The sequence below is a fragment of the Fundulus heteroclitus genome, chromosome 16 (assembly GCF_011125445.2).
Source record: "Fundulus heteroclitus isolate FHET01 chromosome 16, MU-UCD_Fhet_4.1, whole genome shotgun sequence".
NCBI classification, from domain to species: domain Eukaryota; kingdom Metazoa; phylum Chordata; class Actinopteri; order Cyprinodontiformes; family Fundulidae; genus Fundulus; species Fundulus heteroclitus.
In genome coordinates, this window is record NC_046376.1 from 3,652,521 (window position 1) to 3,673,318 (window position 20,798).

Below are 20,798 nucleotides of genomic sequence, written 5' to 3' on the forward strand. Positions count from 1 at the left end.
TTAGAAACCCAGCAGTTGGAAACGTACACAAGTGATAGGATTGTTTATGAAGCATTTTATTTATTTTTAGCCAAGTGGCAGCCATGACAAATAAAAATCTAGGAAGTGGGCAAGAACTTTTATTCTGTCCTCCTTGGTCAGTCGTTTGTTGGACCGCCTCCTTTTTTAGGGATCTACCAGTGTTGGATGTTGTCCTAGATTTTCAATTGGATTGAGGTATGGACTTTGACTAGGCCGTTCCACTGTAAAGATTGCTTTATGCTTGACGCTCGTACGTTCCACGTGGAAATGAGACGCGCAGACACGACGTCTGCAGCATTTATGCTCCGCGTGACTTTTCCTTCGAAGTAGCACTATTCTCCTAGACTCTAGAGGGCAGCGTTGTGCTCCTACACCCAGCGTACTGAACCCCACTGCACATAGAAAAGCAGAAAACACAGTTGTTCCCAACGTTTGTTCCAAGAGTGACAGAGTTAGGGTTAAATCTCTCTAGGAATTGTTAACAATTCGTTTATCAAGGTGATCTTTATGGGCCAAATCATAAAGATTTACAAACCTCCACCAGAGGGAGCGCCTGCTTGTCCGCCATGTTTTTCTGCACATACTTGGGAATTTCCGTAGGTGCGCGAAGCGGAAACTTTTGGCGGCTCAGAGGGGCGTGGTAGCCAGAATTAGGTAATATAAATCCTGAGAAATCTGGATTTAACCATTTCACCTACTTGACAGAGATGGAGAAGTCTCCCGGGGAACTCTGGCATCCTCGGATCACAAAGTCTCCCACCGATTTGTTCCTCAGCAGCTCCTCCGCCTGGCTGCGGCTGGCGTCCTCCTTAAACCAGCTGGAAAGGGAAATATTTATTATTATCCCACACGCTGTGCTCGCACCTGTTTTATTGTGTTGCTTAAAACCACAACCATTTCTAATCCATAGATTGATTCTATCTCCTCTCTTACATATTTCGTTATATTTAAAGGCTTTACAGAGCGGCGGTTTCGTTATGCTGTGGCATCACTCTCTCTTACTCTGGGGTGTGCAGCTCGATGTAGTTTTTGGGTATATATCCTTCCTGTCCATTCATCTCAGCCTTACACCAGTCGTCCTCTTGGTTTATTATCTGAACAGAAACAGCAACAGAGAACGGGGGAAGTTTTGATACAGAGATTAATGAGCACCGAGACAGATCCTTTTTAGCATCACATCCTCCGACCTTCAGTATGTCGCCCTTTTTGAAGCTGAGCTCGTCGTCCGCCGTTGCAGAAAAGTCGTACTTTCCTCTGGCCTCCATTTGCCGTTCCTTAGCCGTCAGTCCGAAAGGGAAGAAGGGGGATAAGATGAAAGCTCAAAACGCGAGGATGAAGGTTCTCTGCAGGGACAAAGAGGAATAGAAGATGTTTTACATGAAAGCACGCAATGATTCAGATTCTAGCAAAGCAGCTCGGTTTGTGGTAATGTGTGTAAACGCTATGATCAGATGAAGAGAGCTGCTGTGGTTTGTCTTAGCAAGTCAGCAGATCGTTAAAATGTGCAGAACTTTATCATGATGTCTCCAACAGTTGGAGATCCGCTTCATTTGTGACTATTCAATGAAATACCTGTATATCTGCGTTTTAATGCTTCTTTTCAGAAATAAACTGCAAACTCCAATCAGGTAAAAGATGTTCAAGCCTTGATAAATTATGTGTGTACTGAGTATCTGTGGACCAAAGCAATGGCTTTCCAAACTGGAAGCAAAGAAATAAGGCAAAAATACCCAGAAAACATAATAAATAAATTAAGGAGCTAAAACTGGTCTACATGGGGGAGAGGAGGCTTGGTGGTTGGACTCCAGGAAGTCTGCAAGAACCCTGCAGCCCCAGATTGCTCTGCTGGCGTTTTAAAAGCTGCACACTGCTCCCTAAGGATGATGGGTCCAATGCAGAAGATAAATTAGACTGAAATTTACTATTACAATGACAAATAAGGATTTATTTATTTAAAAAAGGGGTTCTGCATAAAAATATTAGTGTACTTTACATGTCTTCAATGTCAATTAGGTACACTGATTGGTGTAGAGATAAGGAACCAATCAGCACTGAGAACAAACAGCATGGGGCCAATCAGGTTACCCGTCTTTAGCCTGTCACCGCCGATCAGAGAGAAGCAGAAAAGCTAAATCTGTAGCTTGAAATTCAAATCTTTATATGACGCAGTGTTAAGGAAAACTGCTTTCAAATATAAAATTAAAGCTTGTTATTGGCTGAAGAGCTGTTTTTCTTACACTTCACAGACCAGTCAGTCTGGGGTTTTCTACTAATCTGATTAAATTAAATGTATTTCTGTTTAAAGAGTGAACTTTAACTCCACTGTTTTAGGTTAAGCCAAATATTTATGAGCTGGAAAAAGTTTGTGGGTTAAATAAAACAGACGTAGTCAACGCACAGATTAGCTCCTGATTTCCTAACGAGGCCAGAGGCTCCTCCTCTGTGCCACAGCTTAATTAACCTGTTTATGTGTGAGCTGTGGGATTTCTGCTAAACACGGCGTTTGTCAGTAAAACAGGGACACAGTCCTTTCAATGAGACGCCAGAGAAAATCACCAGACGTTTCTACAGGTGCCACCTGTAACAGCACTGTTTGAAAAGCTAAACGCAGATGACAGGTGAATCGTGAATATTTCAGCCGCTCTGCGATCTCTGTGGTCAGAAGTCACCTACAGATTATCCAGAACCTGCAAACAGACCCAGAACACAGAGTTAGCATCTAAAAATCCCAACGACGCAACGATGGAGACGATCCAGAAACGAAGAACCTTTGAAGCTCCTCTGTTTTTCATCATTAAAGGCACGGGACAATAATTTAACCTGCCAGACATTTTATCTAAATAGGGGGGAGGAAAACGTTCTGTTCCACTTATAACAGTAAGAAAGCCATAAATAAATAGATAAATAGATACATAAATAAATAAAGTGTTGCTTTTTTAATGCATGTTGTGATTAAAAGATATGACAGAACTGTAAAACAGCTAAAAGCTCATCTGTTCAGACCTTTCACTCCTAGCTATGGATACCTTTTGTTTATTTTGTGGTTTTATTTTTCCATATAGCTCTTAAAATTGTTTTTGAATTATACTTTAGTTTTATCCCATCATTTTCCTATACATTTTTATATTTTATTTATTTATAAATACATTTTATTTATTTATTTATGTCTCAGCATCTTTTTGTTTGTATCATAGCTTGTGAAGAACTTTTTTACCACCGTACAGTGAGTTGAAAAGTGCTATATAAATAAACTTTGATTGACTGAGAACTCTAAATGGTGAAAAGTTTGATCTTTTGCAACACTTTAAACAAAAAGCAGTGAGGTTTCAGTCCTTTCTCACGCAGGTTTTGGGTAATGCTGGTCCTACCGACTGAGATGAACGCCTCCGAATGCAAAAACTTGTCCTCACATGAACTCACTGCCAATAACAATGTCTCTGTGTGGTTTTTATGGCATCTAAATGCCAATAAATGCAAAGAGTAACGGCTGTGACCTTGAGTAAATAAGCCTTTATTGCTCCCTGGACATTATTAATTTTTTATCAGCCCGGCTGCTGCTCTCTTTGGGCCTGTGACATTGTGACATTGTGCTTTTCAACAACCAATCCGCTGCGTGAACCGTTTTCTGTCGCTCTGTCACACACAAATGTTTCCAATCATCCAATGAATTTCAGCACCTGGGAAAGAAAACCAGGGTAAAAACAAAATGCAGTTTTCAAAGGATGGTTTTGGTTATTGTAGGAAAAGCTGCCGCTAATCAACCCCTATAACTCTAATTAACCTCTACACTGCAAAAATAGAACTAAAAATAAGAAAAATCTTCTTGAAATCAGAGTATTTTTCCTTGATTTGAACAGGTAAATAAGACTATTTGCCAATGGAATAAGATTTTTGCACTTAAAATAGGGACAATTCATCTCCATCATCTTATTTCAAGTGGTATGTATCTAATTATCTTATTTTAGGGGTAAAATACTCATTCCATTGGCAGATAATCTTATTTACCTGCTCAAATCAAGGGCAAATACATTCATTTCAAGATAATTCTACTTATTTTTAGTTCTCTTTTTGCAGTGTATGGTCCTAAACACTGCTGGTTCCACCCTTAGCAGCAACAACTACAGTCCAGTGTTTGCAATAACTTAACAATCAGCGTAGTTCATCACTGTTGCATGTCTGAGGAGGACAAGCTTACACGCTTTGGTCATCGTGCCGCTTGATAACGCGAGCGCGGCTGAGATTAAAGTCACAAACTGGTGGCCAAACATTCGCCTGCAGGATTTCCTGCTAAAGAGCAGAATTCATGGTTCCATCGATTAAGCCAATTGGTCCGGGCCCAAAGCTGCATTGTGGGGGTGGAATGGGCGGAGTTATTGCTGCCAACGACTTCCTGCTCTCCTTTACACCATGGCTTGGCCCTGTCCTTTAATGCTTCGCCCTGTTTCTGTCCTCGACAGCTATTGGCTGAGATTTTACTACAGCTAGCTCCTTGTGCTCTCTTTCATCCTCTGGACTGGAAATCTTCTCAGCTCTTTCTTCCCTGGATGAACCAACCAATAGAGCTACTACTGCCATCACCCTGTTACTTTTCTCTCACATAGAAAGTACTCCTGGTTCAGAGCTCCTGTGCTCTCTTTGTGTCTAAGCGCTTTGTGGCAGTCAAGGCAGATGAACCAAATTCTGCTTGTCCTGGTAAATGGGAGTTTTCCTCTCTGCTGTTCCTTTTATCCCGTCTAATTTTTCTTTCTAAGGTTTATATATTCGTACTTAATGTCTGTACGCTGTAAGCGATTTGACCCAAAGTCAGATTTCTTGTTTCGTGCTTGGCGTCTGATTCTGATTTTGAAGCTGAACGCTTTGAGCTTGATAACTTGAGCTTTCAACCCTTTTAAACTGCAGGTGTGGCAAAATCTTACTTGATTAAAAAAGTTACTTTTTTTAATAAAGAACCCCAACCTGACACCGTCAGAATACCACAACAGGCTAACCGTTAGCCACCAACTGCGCTGAACTTAGCATCTGCCACGCAGAACTCCACAGATGCATCACTAAAGACGCCATCACAGTTTTTTATGATTCTAGCACAAAAAAAAAAAAAATTATTAGGACTACCTTAAAAGTAGATAGTTTAAAAAATATGTTCTTCATTTAAAAAAAAGGCAAGATGTAGACTAGTCAGACCTCGACTGGAATATTCGACACCTGTTGCAGATTCTTTAAATTATAGTTTGTGATTTATAGAGCCTCTGCTTAACAATTGGTTTTCTTAAAATCTCTTCATTTTGTTACATGAGCCGGATGCATTGTTCAACCTATACGTGCAATCCACTCTCAGTACAGTAGTAGCGTGCATCTACAGTCAAACAAGCACTCAGGTTTTACTTTACATTCATGCAGGGGGAAAAAAATCAAGGTGAAATTAGTTTGAATCAGGGTGAGGAGAATATTTTCTAATAGATTTTCATGAAGAAATGCTAAATATGGTTTTAATTTGGATTGTGGTGGAGAATTTGGGTCAGACGATTAGCAGATTTCCTGCTAAACTTTTGCCCCTATATGCTGAAAACCAGGGGAGGGTATGTTACAGAACATGTAGGAAGAAAATGCATAGAAACATAATTTATTGTGCATTATATAACATGCATAAAGGAATGTAAATCCCTTAAATACCATGGAGACTGGCAACATTTATTAATTGCACATTTTAAAAGAATAATATTAAAACACTGAGACGATCAAGGGGAAGAATTAAATTACCCTTGTTTCATCTGTTGCTCTTACAACCATGTTAAGAGGATAAGTATATTGCATTAACTATATTGACTTATTAAAGCTGCATTTTCTGAACATACCGCTTAATATCGAGGTCCTAATGTGTAATGTATGCATCTTTTAGTACAACTTTGCAGCATTATTTGGAGGGAAAATTAAGTCACCTTTTATTGAGTTTATGCAGAACCTGCTGAAGACATAAAACTCAACTACTGTGATGAATTTAGAGTAATAAATAGAGCAAAGACTATCGACAACCTCCTCATTTTGGAGATTTCAGATCATCGTTATAAGAAAAATGTGCATAAGCTGCAAGATCCTGAAATCTGATGCCAGCAGAGACGTATGGCAGATGAAAAATATTAATGTGCAAAGTTTCCTTTTCACCGTTTGTGCATAAGGGTGTAAAGATTGCACTGAATGCACGCATAGGTATGCATTTATGGTATGTGCATGCAAGCATTATAGTGACCGAATGTTGGCCTCTTAGTAACAGGCTGGAAACCACTGACCTAAAAACAGTTAAAGTCTGCAGCACAAAAGGTTATTTAGTCCCAAATATGATACAAACACCAAGAGTATGAACAGAAACGCAAATTCACAATTCTGTGGCCCACATCCTGATCAGCTGCCAAGCTTTGACATACAACTGAGTTCACAAAAAAAACATGTATTGTCTGCAGAAAATGCTCAATTCTAAGAGCTAAACAGTATTTTAGCATTTTCTTTTTGATTATGAATATAACATTCAGTCATATACAAGCTCTGTGCAAATGGCAACATGACTGTGAAAGGTTAAATCAGCAGAATCCTGACAGACACACCCTTTGGTCATATTTTACAACATCTATGATATAAATGTAGAATATTAATAATTGACTTTTCAAAAGGCCCAATATGGAAAAGTCATATGCTGTGAACTTATCCACATTCTGTTACATTACAGTTTCCTAAAACATCCATGTGTTTTATCGGCATCTTATGTAAAGGACCAGAAAAAATGCAATCCACAATTGTAAAGAGGAAGAAAACTGTTAAATGGTTTTATTTTATTTTATTGAATAAAACTAAAACTGTGCATCTGTATTTAGTCTCCCTGAGTCAGCACTTTGTATAACCTCCTTCTCTGCAGTTCTCTGCATTTTGTCTCCACTAGCATCAAGAGAAAGGGACTGAAACTCCAGCCCTGAGGACCAGTCGCCTTTTCTCCAGTGTTTCTGGCAAAAACAGCTCAAGCTCTGCGAGAACACTTAAGTACTAAAATTTGCACATTTTTATTTGTACAAATAAATAAACCCAGTTGTTGTCCAATCACTAAAGATCTGAACAAAACAGACTCTGGTTTAAAGTCTTTAGGTATTAACACTTAAGCAAGGTGCCATAATTGACTAATGATATCTTAGTTCCTGACAACTGCACATTGTGTAGTCATGTGTAACTGCGTGAACGCTCGGCCGTGAATTAATTAAAAGGAACTGAAACAAATCACGTGTATTTATGGACTGCTTAAAGACGCGCGGGTTCCTTCTTTCGATGCCATTTACCAACACACAGAAAGGATCATCAGGGGATAATAATGCCATCAGAGAAAATGCTCTGCAGCATCAAAAAAAAAAAAAAAAAAAACACGTGGGAGATAACGGAGCTGATTCCCAGGACTGCAGTTACAGTTTTATGGCCGCTCCGTTTTCCCACAGACCTGAACACACGTTTCTCTCAGTTTGCGGTAACAAAGTGAAGGATGTGGTAAGTTTACTGTAAAAAAAAAAAAAAAAAACAGGTTCCTGCCTTTGATGCAGCTGTGGAGCGTTTTGCAGGCTTACGCTTGTATTTAAGCTCCTCGACTAAAAATATCTCTAAACTAAATGGTTATGTACATGTTAATCCACGCCGAACACTCTTCAACCAAAAGTATAACTTAGTTTGAACTTTTTTACGAGGAAACAGGACTCTGTGGTCTAAGTTATCTGGATCGACAAACCAGAATGTAATTTTAGCTTCTTTTTTTTTTTTTTTACTTTGACCTAGGGCTGAACGATTTTGGAAAATAATCTAATTGCGATTTTTTTTCCTTAATAATGCGATTTTTTTCCCCAGTTTAATTTATCATGTCTTTTTAAACATATACAAACAAAAAATCATTTTGTTTCCTCGCTGTGCAGATTAGTTGCTAAAAGACCCACAGCATCTAAACTCAGAGCAGTAATGATCGCGTTCTGCCTACAATATATTTCAATCAAAATTGTAATTTTGACATTTTTCTGCGTTAACCACAAGCAACAAAAATGGCGTCTAAATAAAGACGTTTGTAAACAAGGACTATTCAAAACAAGAACTTTTAATGTTTCTATTGATCAGAATATTGTTCAAGAGAACAGCTTTTAATTTAATTATACATCAATCCTTGTTGAACATAAAGTGCAACCAACAAACAAGTCTATGTATTAAACTGATTGACCTGTACTTAATGCTATGTATGATTATATAAACTCTAAAACAAGTAATAAAGTTAGATTATCTCACTGCTGCAACTGTCTTCCCTTCCATGTGGAGGCAAACCCACTTTAAACATTTTACCAACACCTAATGGACGTGTCTAATTCCCTGATTGTTACATAGCCAAAAATTGCAGACTCTGCGATTTGGATTTGCGTTTTTTTAAATCGCGATTATATTGAAAATGCGATTAATTGTTCAGCCCTACTTTGACCCAAATGCACGCAGAACCAAAGACAGAGAGGTGAAGAGTTTTTAAACAAATAAAAAAAGAGAAAGACTTACAAAGTTGTCAGTATCGCTGTGAACCCAGCGATGAACACTGACAAACAAGGAGCTTAAATACTCTGAGGAGCGGTGAAAAATAGACGAAGGAACCAGAAGAGCTAATCTGAGGAAATGTGGAGCAGCTGTGGTTGGCTGAAAGCAGTGAAGCTGAGGGAGGGAGACTAATTAACCCGCCCAGAGCTGAACTGGAGATCCAAAGAAACTGGGGTAGCAGATCTAGCAGAAATATTTCCAAATGTAAACAAAGAACAGAACAAAAAATAAACTAAGGAGTTAAACACAAAATAATTAATTAAATTAAATTAAAAAGGTAACAGGGCCCCATTTTGACCCGGAGGACCACATGTGGCGTCCAGGCCTAAAAAAGCACAATCCACCAGTGAGCTGCATCTAAAACCTTATTTTATTCCGTTATGCTTCCTGTTTATTCACAACTGCATTTATATTGATCTAAAAATGACAAAATCTATAACAAAGCATGAAAAATATGTTGTATTGTAGATACATTTAAGATGAACTCTGACTCTTCTAGTTCAATAGAACTAGGAAGCAATGAAGTAGTTCTCAGTTTCAAAAAGGTTCGTGACCCTGATCTAAAGCATATAAACAACAGGAAAATATAGAAAAGAGAGACACATGAGAAACAAAAAAAAAAGCACACACCATGGAGAACGTGACAGAATGTGAGCTCAATGAAAATCAGATAAAATGCAAACAAACATGGTCAAAATGATCCTCCAATTGTCAGGAGGAAACTAACTTCTCTTCAAATTAAATGCAACTGATCCAAACTTTAGATCAGCGATGAAGCGGGCGCTTTTCTTTTTGCTGATTTGTGGGGAGATAGAGGAGAAACTAAATCAGGCCAGGAAACCTTCCCTCTGGGCATCAGACTCTGGACATTTCCAAAGTTCTGGAGCAGCATAAGGAAGAGCAAAAACTGGAACAAGAAAGTTTAAAATCCTTCTGTAATTAGCATGTTTAATGTTTGTGACTAGAGGAAGTGGGATTTTTCTATTCTAAAAAAAAAAAAGGTTTCATAAAGCGCAGTGAAGAAATAAAAATTGAAGGGCAGTAACAACGGACAATGCGGGCAGACAGAGCTGCGGTTCTGTAAATAAAAACATGCAAAGAGACTTATAATACCCTGGTTTGAATTGCAAATCGCCTCATAGCGCCGAACTAGCTGAATGGCTTTACGATGAAGAAACAGCTAAAATGTGCCGAGCCAGTGGAGAGCGTGGCAAATTCAAACCTGGAGCTCAAACGGTTTAATGTGGTTTTTAAAGGTGTGTTTGCAGACAAAGTTAAAGAAGCACAGGCGGGGCGTTGCAAACGTGTTTTCCATCTCTTTGAAAAGACTTCAATCATCTTTTAAAGCGATTTGAATCAATATGAAGTTTTTCTTTGAGCCTTTGCAGCTTCTGATCTCCTCTCCAGTCCAGTACCCAGCCCTTCTCAGCTGCATCCGTCGGTTCAGCCAATCAACGTTGACCCAAAACTCATCCAGACATTTAAAAAAGCCGCTAAACTCCAGGGATGAGCCAGTGTTGGAATGAAAGGATAATAAAAAAGAGACTATTTCAAAACTGGATCTTTAGGCGCAGTTTGTTTCCAATTCTTTAGGGAAAAACAAAAACCAGAAACACAGTTTGACAGACAGAAAAATAGGATTTTTGTGGGAATAAAATGTTTTCTGAACAGCTATCGGCTGAAAACATGTCGCGCATCGGCATCTAGGATGATGAAGAGCTCAGTTAGTGGAGGAACAAAATTTTTTTGGTTTAAATACAAAATAATCTGATGCTCCCTGACTTCTACAATGAGAAAGTATGATGTCAAAGTTAAAGGTCTGAGAGTCGTCCTCATGAGTGCAAATGTAAAGATAAATGTTTTTCAGGGTTGATCAAATGAGCTAAACAAGCCTAACTTTCAACATCCCATATTCTAGGCATTATTTAGACAGGATGTATGGCTAAAAGTCACTTTTTAACTCCATTTGTGGTCTATAAAGACTACACAAAGGGTTATTTACGGCCAAAAAGCTTTCACTTCCCACCATTAACTTATTTAGAAAGCCCAAAGAATCATTTCTAAGATATCAAAGTTTGGCTCCACGGATAAAAACAAAAACAATCACATAACTGGTCCAGTTTGGAGAAGAGAGCAGCTTTACGCTCGCGTTAATTACCTAACATAAACGCTCCAAACACAACCATTCTGGGCTTTTTTCCCGCTGTGAACTTACTGCAGTTCCTGTTAAATCAGACGAATACGCTGCAGGTGTCCGCTGTCAGGAGGAACAGAAAGCGTTCCTCGTCAGTGCAGCCCCGTTTCCTGAAAGAGCTCCTTTAGCTTAAATTGATTTTTTAGTGTTTACACTGAACATGCGGTTTAGGAAACACTGACTCCTCTGTTGTTTCTGCACTGACTCAAAGAAATGATTTACGCTCAACACGATAGACAATGTGTTTTTCCTCTGAATCGGTGTGCAGCTCTACTTTTATTTTAACAAAGCGATTGTTCATCTTCCTGCTTGGCGCACGGCCACGACCGCAAAACGTAATGCATCAAGTACGTCACACACCTAATGTTATTAGCTGTACCAAAAATACCGGCCTACAGGGTTTAATATTAACATGATACTGAAATTAAAGCATATTAGACGTGAGTAATACTCCAATTACTCACGTCTCCAGAATACTTCTCCAGCCTCACGGATCTTTGACAATACAGTCAATGCAAAAAACAATGTTTGTTTGTTTTTTTCTTTCCATTTAGTAAAAAATGTTTTTTGAGCTCAAAAAATGTGTTTTATTAGAACTGAAGTGTGTAAAAACCACAACAGCTGAAAAGGACCTTACAGGACCTTCTTGCTGTAAGTCACCGCTGCTACAATCTCTGCCAGTCATGAGATAAAAAGCTGCACTTTTTCTACTCTTCTTGTTGTGGACGTTAAGATCTAACATGCTAACTGAGGCCTGTAGACTCTTGTCTGAATTTAGAGTCAGTTTTCTGGGAAGATTGGTGACCAATTCTGGTGCTTCCCTCTTTTGAATCAGCGTTTTCTCTGCTGAATGATAGATTTCAAGTTATTTAAAACTGACCTTATAATCCTCCCCAGAATAAAAGGACAACGGATTCTTTAAGCTCATTGCTGTTTCCTTCGCCGCTTGGCATCACGTTGACGCAGGCCTTTGTGCGCCAGAGCAGAACGCTGACGATATTTGAAAGACGTTGTCACACAGATGAGGATCAGTTATTCCAGAGTGTTTGATTAGCAGCACCTGATTGTGACTTGGTCTGAGGTTTGTCTGGACTTTAATTAAAAGCATCTCCTTTCTGCAGCTGCATACCAAACTCCTCCTCTTCCTCCTGGTCTAAAATAAAGGTTGGATATAAATAATTTTAGAAGTTCACTTTATAATACCTTTTCTTACTCACGTCCATATCCCTAGCATTGAAAGTAACTTTATTTTTTCCCCGAATATCAAAAAGAAACATTTGATATAGCAGCACAAGGTCGCAACCAATAACCTAATAAATCACCTTGTAGCCTTACAATCATCTTCCTTAGCATCTCTAAATAAAGGGCACAACATTTTACTACAATGTTTAGTATCTCGCATCAAGTTGCACTGACCGCCTCCTGCCTTTGGTGTAGCTGTGAGAAAAGCCACCAGCACACAGCTAACCTCATGCTTTTAGCTGCAAAGCCAGACATCACATTGGTTTGTATGTCACTAGAAACGAAGATGACTCCCAAATTTGTCGGATTTGCTGTGAAAATGTGAAAGGTAAATGAAAAAAAAAAAAAAATCGGACCAATTATAAGCAACATTAGGAGAACATTACTGTTTCCAGGTTTACATTATGATTCACCCACATGGCAGCGCTCCCTTTTCAGTGCAGTGCTCGATTTAGGGCCATAAAGGTGCTTCCTGTTTTGTGCACGGGTTATTTGCATTTCAGGATGAATTTAAGAATGTAATCAACCACATAATCTGTGATTAAGTGTCTCACTCACATAGATAACCCTCAGAAAACGTCTGTAAGGGACATCAGGAATCGTAGAGTTCCAGTAGTAATCCTAGTGTTTTATGGGAAATTTACTTGAACGACTTTAATCCAAAATTATAACTCAAGCAGGAGACAGGACAACAAAAATGAACGAATAAAACTGACTCATCCCTCTCCGTCATTGCTTCGCTTTGACAGTCCAAAGTGCCCCGTCCCTGTATCTGTGTTTAAAGCCTCTTCTCCCAGCCGTGCATGCAGACTTCCTACTTCTAGCAGCAGCATTAGCAGCTGCTACCCACCACTCCACTCCACTCCACTCCACCTTCAAGTGCATCTAAAACTCTCCTCTCAGCCCTCCTGCCTCCAATGCTCCCTCCCTCAGCACTCATCATGGTGGCCGCTGGCGCATGTCAGCTTTGGCTAAAGAGTCCTAACTCTATAAGCATTCAGGAGCCGATATCTGCCTGAAGCTGCACCTTAAACTCCACCTCCCTGCAACTCTATGAGAAGCTCCTCCCCCTCCATTTAGCATCCGTCAGTGATTCTCCTCCTCCTGCTGGTGAAGAGTCATCCAGGTCATTGTCACTCCAAAAAAGTTAAAAAACAAAACAACTGGTATAAAGCTTGGAGCTCCACACTACTCCAGACATTTTAAATTGTGAAAGCTTTCCGGATGGGAAGTGAAACGTCATCAAACTTCGGCAAAAAAAAGTCCAGTTGTTTCGTTTTTTAACTTTTTTGGAATTCTCCTCCTTCTCAGCTGCATCCCAGACTCCTCTTTTGTTCAACTGCATTGTAAGATCCTCCTCATTTTTGCAGCAAACCCCCCGCTGCATCCCAAATTCCTAAACTTTTTTTTAACTCACTTCCAGCAACAGCTACATCATAGGGCTGGACGATATAGAAAAAAAACACATCGATAAAATAAAAATCATATTGATCGATATCGATAGTTATCAACAAATTCAAAACATGTATTTTAAATACAGCCATGGCCATTTTATGCTGTTGCTTAGCAACCTATTTTTTAGATAAACACACAAACACAGAATTCAAACTCAACCCTTTATTCAACCAACTTTTACCAAAACTATAAGTTTTAAAAAAAGAAGTAAGAACGTGTGCTCTCTGAACTCTATGAAGGGGGCGGAGCTTGGTTCCTGGGTCTGCTTTGTGATTGGTTGGGAGGATGTAATATTAATCTACATGGCTAGAATCCAAAAGGAAGGAAAAGTGTTATTCTACTGAACTTTTATGTATGTTTTATAGTCATACACCTGTACGCAGATTGGTAGGCAACTTGGGGTTAAGTGCCTTGCCCAGGTGCACATAGACAAATGGGGAAAGGAAACCTGGACTCCAACCCACAACTTTCAGATTGCTAGATAACTACTCTCCCCAACAAGCCATTAAATATTCTTTAATCATTAATGTTCTTGCTCAAAATCAAGAAACACCCCAAGCCTTAACGTCAACAATATAGTTGCAAAAACTGGTTTTTCTTAACTGATATTTGATGCCGTTATTATCCCTTTATGCGTCCACATGATCCTTTTGCCTTTCCACTTGTGCGTTTAACGCCACCTCTGGCAGCTCAGCCATCATATTTCAGTTCAACTTCATTCGAGCGTCAGCACCAAACTCAGATTTAAAAAGTGGAGAAAACCACTCTGAACTGCTTCAGGAAGTTGGTGCAGAAACTGTTCCTGAATTTGCATAAGCTTGTCTTTTACTAGTTCTTTTTTTCAGTGGTGGTAAGATCAAGGTGTGTTCTGCAGTTTCAGCAACAAGTGTTGCTTGCAGCTTTGCACGAAGTTTCATTGCAGTCAGCTTTTCTCTCTAGCGCCTCATCCATGGACATTATTGGCTGAATTAACTGCAGATGCATCGGCGGTCATTATTTAGAAACATGCAGCGAGGTCAACCTGAAGTGACCAGTTTCCTCTTGAGGGTTCGATTAAGGAAGGAAAAAGCTTCCCTAATCAATTAAGTTAAATACATTTCTTATTTTTTGAAAACTGAACAGCATTTAGATTGTAAACGGGATTTTTGTTGGAAATGTGGACGCCTAAAATTAGACATTTGAGTAATCAGCTCGGCTGTAAGGAATCCTAATAGGAACAACCAATCGAGCGCGAGCCACCAGCATTGACAAAGAACTGAATGAAAATCAATTTGCCTCCGACTTAAGCCTGTTTGCTGTTACAATCATTGGTCTATAAGTAGTTATAAGTAGCTTAACCAACAACTTAAAGGTGCATAGCCATAGGATTTGACTTTTTAAATGTATACGTCAGTAGCTACCTCTGGTTGCATACAAAGTCTTTATGAAAGATTATCACATCCTGCTGGTGTATTAGATGTTATTGTGGTGTTTTACAATTTGTTTTTGTTAGTAAAGAAAGCCTTTCATTTTTATTTTTAATAAAATGAAGGAAGTACACTGCGCATGTGCAGCAGGGGTTAAACAAGGAAGTGGCTAACGGCTATTAGCATCTCCCCGGAAAACAATGCAGAAAGGTCCAAGATCCAGTGAAAAAATAAACGCAAAAAAAAAAGATTCCAGGAGGGAAAAGCCTGGAATGTCTCTGGGTATCCAGTCTGATCGTTGGTGTTCAGTAAAGCGGACACTAAACCTGCCAAGGCTCAGATGTGACGCAGCGTTGACTGATGTTAGTAAATTTTCTGTTATGAGGCTCTAAAAGTTGCTGTAGATCGGTTTATCTAATTAATAACGGCTGATCTTCATCACGTCGAGCTGCAGCTTTACTGTGAGGCATTGCAGAGGGTCAGGCTCAATCTGGCATTATTTAATACTGATTTATTAATTAAGCAAACTGGCATTATGATAGTTCTGTGATACTGTCACTAGATGGCGCCACGTCGTTTTAGATCTGCTAATCACGCCAGTGCTGGGGCTATTTATCCACAAAAAGGACCATCAAAACATTATCAACATGGGGGCTAGGTGAATATAACCTTATTTTATCATGATAAAATGGTTTTTGGTTTTCATTAATGTGGCCTTTACATTGTTCTTATCAAAACAACCAAATATTTGCAGGTTTAAGCCTTCTAGATCCATGTCTTTTTGTCCGAACGATACAGAAGTACTGCAGAATTTTCTAAAAAAGTAGAGCTACACAATACATCAAATTAAAATTGCTGTAATAAATATTTGAGCAATATTGCGATTGCAAAGGACCGTATGGATAAGCGTTTACAGTTCATTCCCTGCCAATCACAGCCCTAGATGCCCTCACTTTATACAGATGCTGATGACCAAGATACTTAAGCTCAACTGGTGAAGGCATTGTGACGATAAGAACATTATGTAGCTCTGGTTTAAAGTAAAATACCTTTTCTATATACTTTTGTACAGCATATTGGCACAAGTTGGTGTCTGGTATTAATGTCTTACGAGGTTTAAAAACGTTTGAGCTTTAAATTGGCTGAAAAGTTGCCAGAGAAAAAGCTGGAGTCTTTTCTGGGTCTGTGTAAGGCTGTGCTGATGCACCTTCCCTTTGTCCTGCTGCACACTGCTGGTCAGCTGGCTGAAAAAAAGCTCCAACTAATTCTCATCCATCAACAAGAAAAGACAAATTTGTCTGTAAACACAGGCAGTAAATTGATGGAAACTAAAGAGGCGACACTCTGGATAAAATAAGCCTGAAAATTACAGTCAGCAAACTACGAGCAACGTGTCTGTTAGGAAACTAACTGCAGGCTGGATATCGGAGCAGATAGTCTTACTAATTTCCAATTTCTACACCATAAAGAGCAGAACAGGAAAAATATACATTATTTCCAATAAACCCTAAAGAAACTGCAATTAAAATAGTCAATTCCATATTTTATATTAAACATGTTATTTATAATATCATTAGAATTGCTATAATAGTATACATTATGTTATAGTCACAGCTTGGGTAACATCTGGTTTACTGTTTTAAATAAAAGCAAAAAAATAAAGTTAAACATTTTTGTTTTTAATTTTTTATATCTAAATCTTTTTTTATCTCATACCAGCCCACACCGCTTTGTCAATAATAGCAAAGTAATTAGGCGCTAAAAGCATTTTTACGCTATGTGGAGCTTCTGCTTTGCAAACCGAGGCAGCAAAGTCGAAGGCGCCTCTGATTCTGTAAAGACGAAACATAATAAATGAATTAGGTCTTTTCAAGTGAAACTTAGAGAAAGAAGGAAATTATCTGGAGACGGTAAATGATCAGGTAAACTCACAATCATAAACCTCAACTGGCATAAAAACCAACACAGGAAGATGCTCCAAGAAATTATTATTGATCGAACCGGCAGCGCCTTCCAGGTTGCTAAGATTTTCTATGTGAATTTAAATTCCTGCAACAACAAAAAAAGGGAACTTTTCCTTGTCTTTGGGTCGCTTTATGGCACCTCGCTGGCCTCGTTAAAAAAGAAAGTGTCCAAGAACTGAAGCAAGACTGCCTAGTCTTTACAGAGACAGGTAACAGATCCTTAGCCAATAAAAACCTTAATAAAAAACTTTAAAAAGCTGACAAGTCGAGGCCAATCAGCATCAGAGGTTCCAATTTATGGGTTTCCAGCCCGATAAGTAAGGCCAGCTCTCAGAGAACTTTTGAGTTGTGGCTAAAACGTGGAAGAAAGTGAGGAGAAAATAACAGAAAATTAGTCATTTGTGTTTGCAACATAATTTGGGCAACTGGAGCATTCAGGACATTTTATGCAAACATGCAAGTTCCCTTTTTTTCCAACCATGTGTGCCAACTACCTGACCCTCTTCTGGGTTAAGTTAACGCCTTAAAAAAAAACAACACACAATCTAATTATAAAATGAAAAGACCCGAGCTGCATAGCGTGGATTCTGTCAGACAGCTGAATGTTAGAGGAGAACAGCCTGAATCTAAGCGATGGATTGTCGCTCGGCGCGTCCTCCGCCTCCACAGGCTGCAGAGAAAACCGACCTCCGCGCAGCTGCTTCAACCAGGAGCCTCTCAGTAAACTCCTTAAAACGTTGTGTTTGCTTTCTTATCTATTTTATCCCCCTCATCAGTGAAGGTTTCCAAAGCACTTCCCCAAAGTCGGGGGCATGCCAGGCAGCCTAGAACAAACAAGGCCGCGCAGAGCGCAGGAGGGAACATGTGGGGCAGAATGAAGATTTCAGGTTTAGAGAGTTGGGGGGGGCAATATGTTGAAGATCAACGTGAATCCTGGTGGAACTATAGTTTTTAAGAGCAAATACGAACTGATTGATGTGGCAATTTTAAACATTTAAGGAATCAAGAATGCTCTAAAGGTGTTTAACCGATAAGAAACGCGTCACTCTGAAATAGTTTGATTCTGTTCAGATAAGAGACGCAGGAGTGAGATACAGAAAGAAAAAGAGGAAGAGTGGTCACCTGACATTAAAAAAAGAAGACGTTTGCGGTGTATTTCTTAGGTCAGTTTTTTTTTTTAGATGTCTGAACAGCAGCTCGGCTCACCTTGCTCTCCCCGACGCTGAAGATCTGCGCGTCTCCGGCCGGGTTTATTCTAAGCGCAGCAGCTTCTCCCTCCACAGCGACGGCGCGGCTGCATCATTGAGGGCGCACAGACGAACTAAACGATCGCTTGTTGATCCAGAGTCCCCAGGAGGAAAAAAAACACTAAACGGGGAGGATAATATCCCGAGTGGATGGAGTCAGGAGGAGATGGTGGAGGATGAAGGAGCGGCGCGGTTCCGAAGCAGAGCTGGCTGCGCGAAGAGAGGCGCAAAATAAGTTAACTTCCGTCTGAAATGAAAATATAGATAAAAAAAAAAACGAGCTGCTGGCTTACAGTGCAATACAGCGCCCCTACAGGATGCCCACATAAATGCTGCCCATTATTATTAATATCATTTTATAGTAATGCTCAAATAAGGGTTAGCAATCGTAGAGCAGCACACAGAACACCGGTTATAGGCATTTAATTATATATCAATTTACCAGACATATACTCCTCATACTACACTCAATATAACCAGGAGCTGTTTCCATCAGGCATCTAGTTTGGCAGCTTTTTTTGTGAAACATTGCAACAGGAAAAAAAAAAAGCACCCGGACTTTTTAATAAAGGATCTTCAACCAACTTTCCGTCCATATCTATACCAGGAGTTCCCAAACTTTTCAGCCAGCGACGCCCAAAATAACACAGCCACTGACTGGTGACCCCCTTTTGGAGCCTGATTTTTGTTTTCTTCTTCTTTGGGGGGGAAATTATAAGAATAAGGTTATAATATTTTTGAAAGTACACCAATAAAATTATAAATAACGTAGTATTTTCTATAAAAACTCTTACAAAAAAGTGTAGCCTTCCTCCTGCGTTAAAATGAGACTTGTTGAGCATCTTGTAAAGTTATTCTTTGGGACCAGTTTCACAAATGAAGTAATACAAAATATTTTTGGCACATCAACATCAGATTACCTCACGACTCCCAAGAGGTGTCAGACGACCCCTTGGGGGGTTCCAGGGAGTCGTGGGTTCTTCCCGGGAAGAACCCATGTGTGCATAGGGAGACACTCCATGCAGAAAGACTCCATGCTTGGCTATAAACCAAAAACTCTTTCATTGCAAGGCAACCGTGCAACCGATTTAGAAAACATCCACACCTCTTAGCCATTAATTTAAACCCCACTTAAGAAAAAGCGAAATGACGCATTGCAGAAGTGTTCACTGTGATGATGGGCAAACAAAAGTGGAACATAATAGGGAAGTGAAATGAAAATCAAAGATAGTTTTTGTCGTTTTTACAACAAAAAATCTTTATGGTGCAGCATGCATTTTTATTCAGCCCTCAGTGAATATGTTGTAGAACCCCTTTTAGCTGCAATTACAGCTGCAGTTCTTTTGAGGTTTTACACCTGTAAAGACTGAATTTAGTTTTTACCTCTTAGAGGAAAATAAAATAGAAAGAAGGGACTTTGTTGTCACTGTGGATTGTAAAATAATATTGCAGACATACATGTTAAGGTGCACCGACATGCATGCATGGCTGCCTGAATATGGTATTAAACTGAAGAGCAAAGAGCAATTCAAAATACAAAAAATTAGCATTTAGCAATTTTTTGACAGATTTATTTTAGTTTGTGAGGTTAAAAAAGTCCCTGCGATGGACTGGCGACCTGTCCAGGGTGAACCCCGCCTCTCGCCCATTAAATGCTGGAGGTAGGCACCAGCACTCCTCACGACCCCATGAGGGATAAGCGTGTTGGAAAATTGATGAATGGAGGTTAAAAAAGTAATAATAAGAATTAGCAGAGACTTTAGGCCATTGTTCAGGCCCCTCTGCTAGCAATACAAAAGCACAGTGAAGGTAAATAAAAATCATGTGTAGCTACATGTCTAAAGGGAGCTAGATGCAGTCAGGACAGAGAATCCTGCCCCTAACACAGTGTAATAGTCCAGATATATTGCTTTTCTTAGTCTTATTTTGCATATCTTCCACCTGAGCTGAGAAGCTCTGCAAACCTACAATGGGAATGTTGGCTGCTTAATTAATGCTCTTTTCCTGACCACCTCACAGTTACACACTTCCGTATGCTCTTCTTGTGTTGATGGCATATTTTCCCACATACTCTCCATTTAGGTGTGTGGTTGTAACATGATAAAATGTGAGAAAGGTCAAGAGGTATGACTATATTTCCAAGGAGCTCCAAAATTAATAAGGCCCTTAATTCATCCTGCTTTATGAAGTAATTTCAAGCACAGGCTAAGATTTTGCTGTAGATGCACCTTAACAACATGAATCTGGTTCTAACCTTAAATCTAAATATATCAGAAATTTGCCTATGCTGCTCAGCTCTGGAGTCAACATCATGGGCATTATTTTAATCATGCATTACTGAAACTGAGCCTAAATGGTCTAAACTTCCAGTTCTGGGATCTCACTTCTCCTTTCCAAACAGACACGTTGAACGAGTCCTCATACTAGATTAAATATTTGGTTGAGTTTTAGAAAAAAAAATACTTCAAAAAAAGCTGCTGTTTCCCATTTTCTCTCGTTTCGTTTTAAATTGCTAAAAATGGTTGTGGAAAACCCCAAGACTATCATTATACGCTTTATTGTGGCCATAAATGGTAAATATAACGCTTTTCCAGTCATACTGACTGATATGCAGATCAGTAGGCAACTTGGGGTTGACAGGCGTAAGCTGGAATCAAACCCACAACCCTTCCAATTGGAA

General features: G+C 39.4%; 1 protein-coding gene across 2 annotated transcripts in view; it reads right to left on the reverse strand.

Annotated features, from left to right (window-relative positions):
- The window catches only part of grap2a (GRB2 related adaptor protein 2a), a 36,230-nt gene extending 17,862 nt beyond the window's left edge, over positions 1 to 18,368 (reverse strand). The window contains exons 1-4 of one of the 2 annotated variants that reach the window (XM_036148680.1): positions 18,078 to 18,368; positions 1,209 to 1,364; positions 1,024 to 1,115; positions 720 to 839 (exon numbers count right to left, since the gene is read on the reverse strand). In XM_036148680.1, coding sequence (XP_036004573.1) covers positions 720 to 839; positions 1,024 to 1,115; positions 1,209 to 1,286 — 290 coding nt within the window. In that variant the 5' untranslated portion in view covers positions 1,287 to 1,364; positions 18,078 to 18,368. Of the gene's footprint in view, positions 1 to 719; positions 840 to 1,023; positions 1,116 to 1,208; positions 1,365 to 8,574; positions 8,592 to 18,077 lie in introns of those variants that run through there. The other variant, XM_036148681.1, reaches the window with a different exon arrangement.
- Positions 18,369 to 20,798: the final 2,430 nt, after the last annotated feature.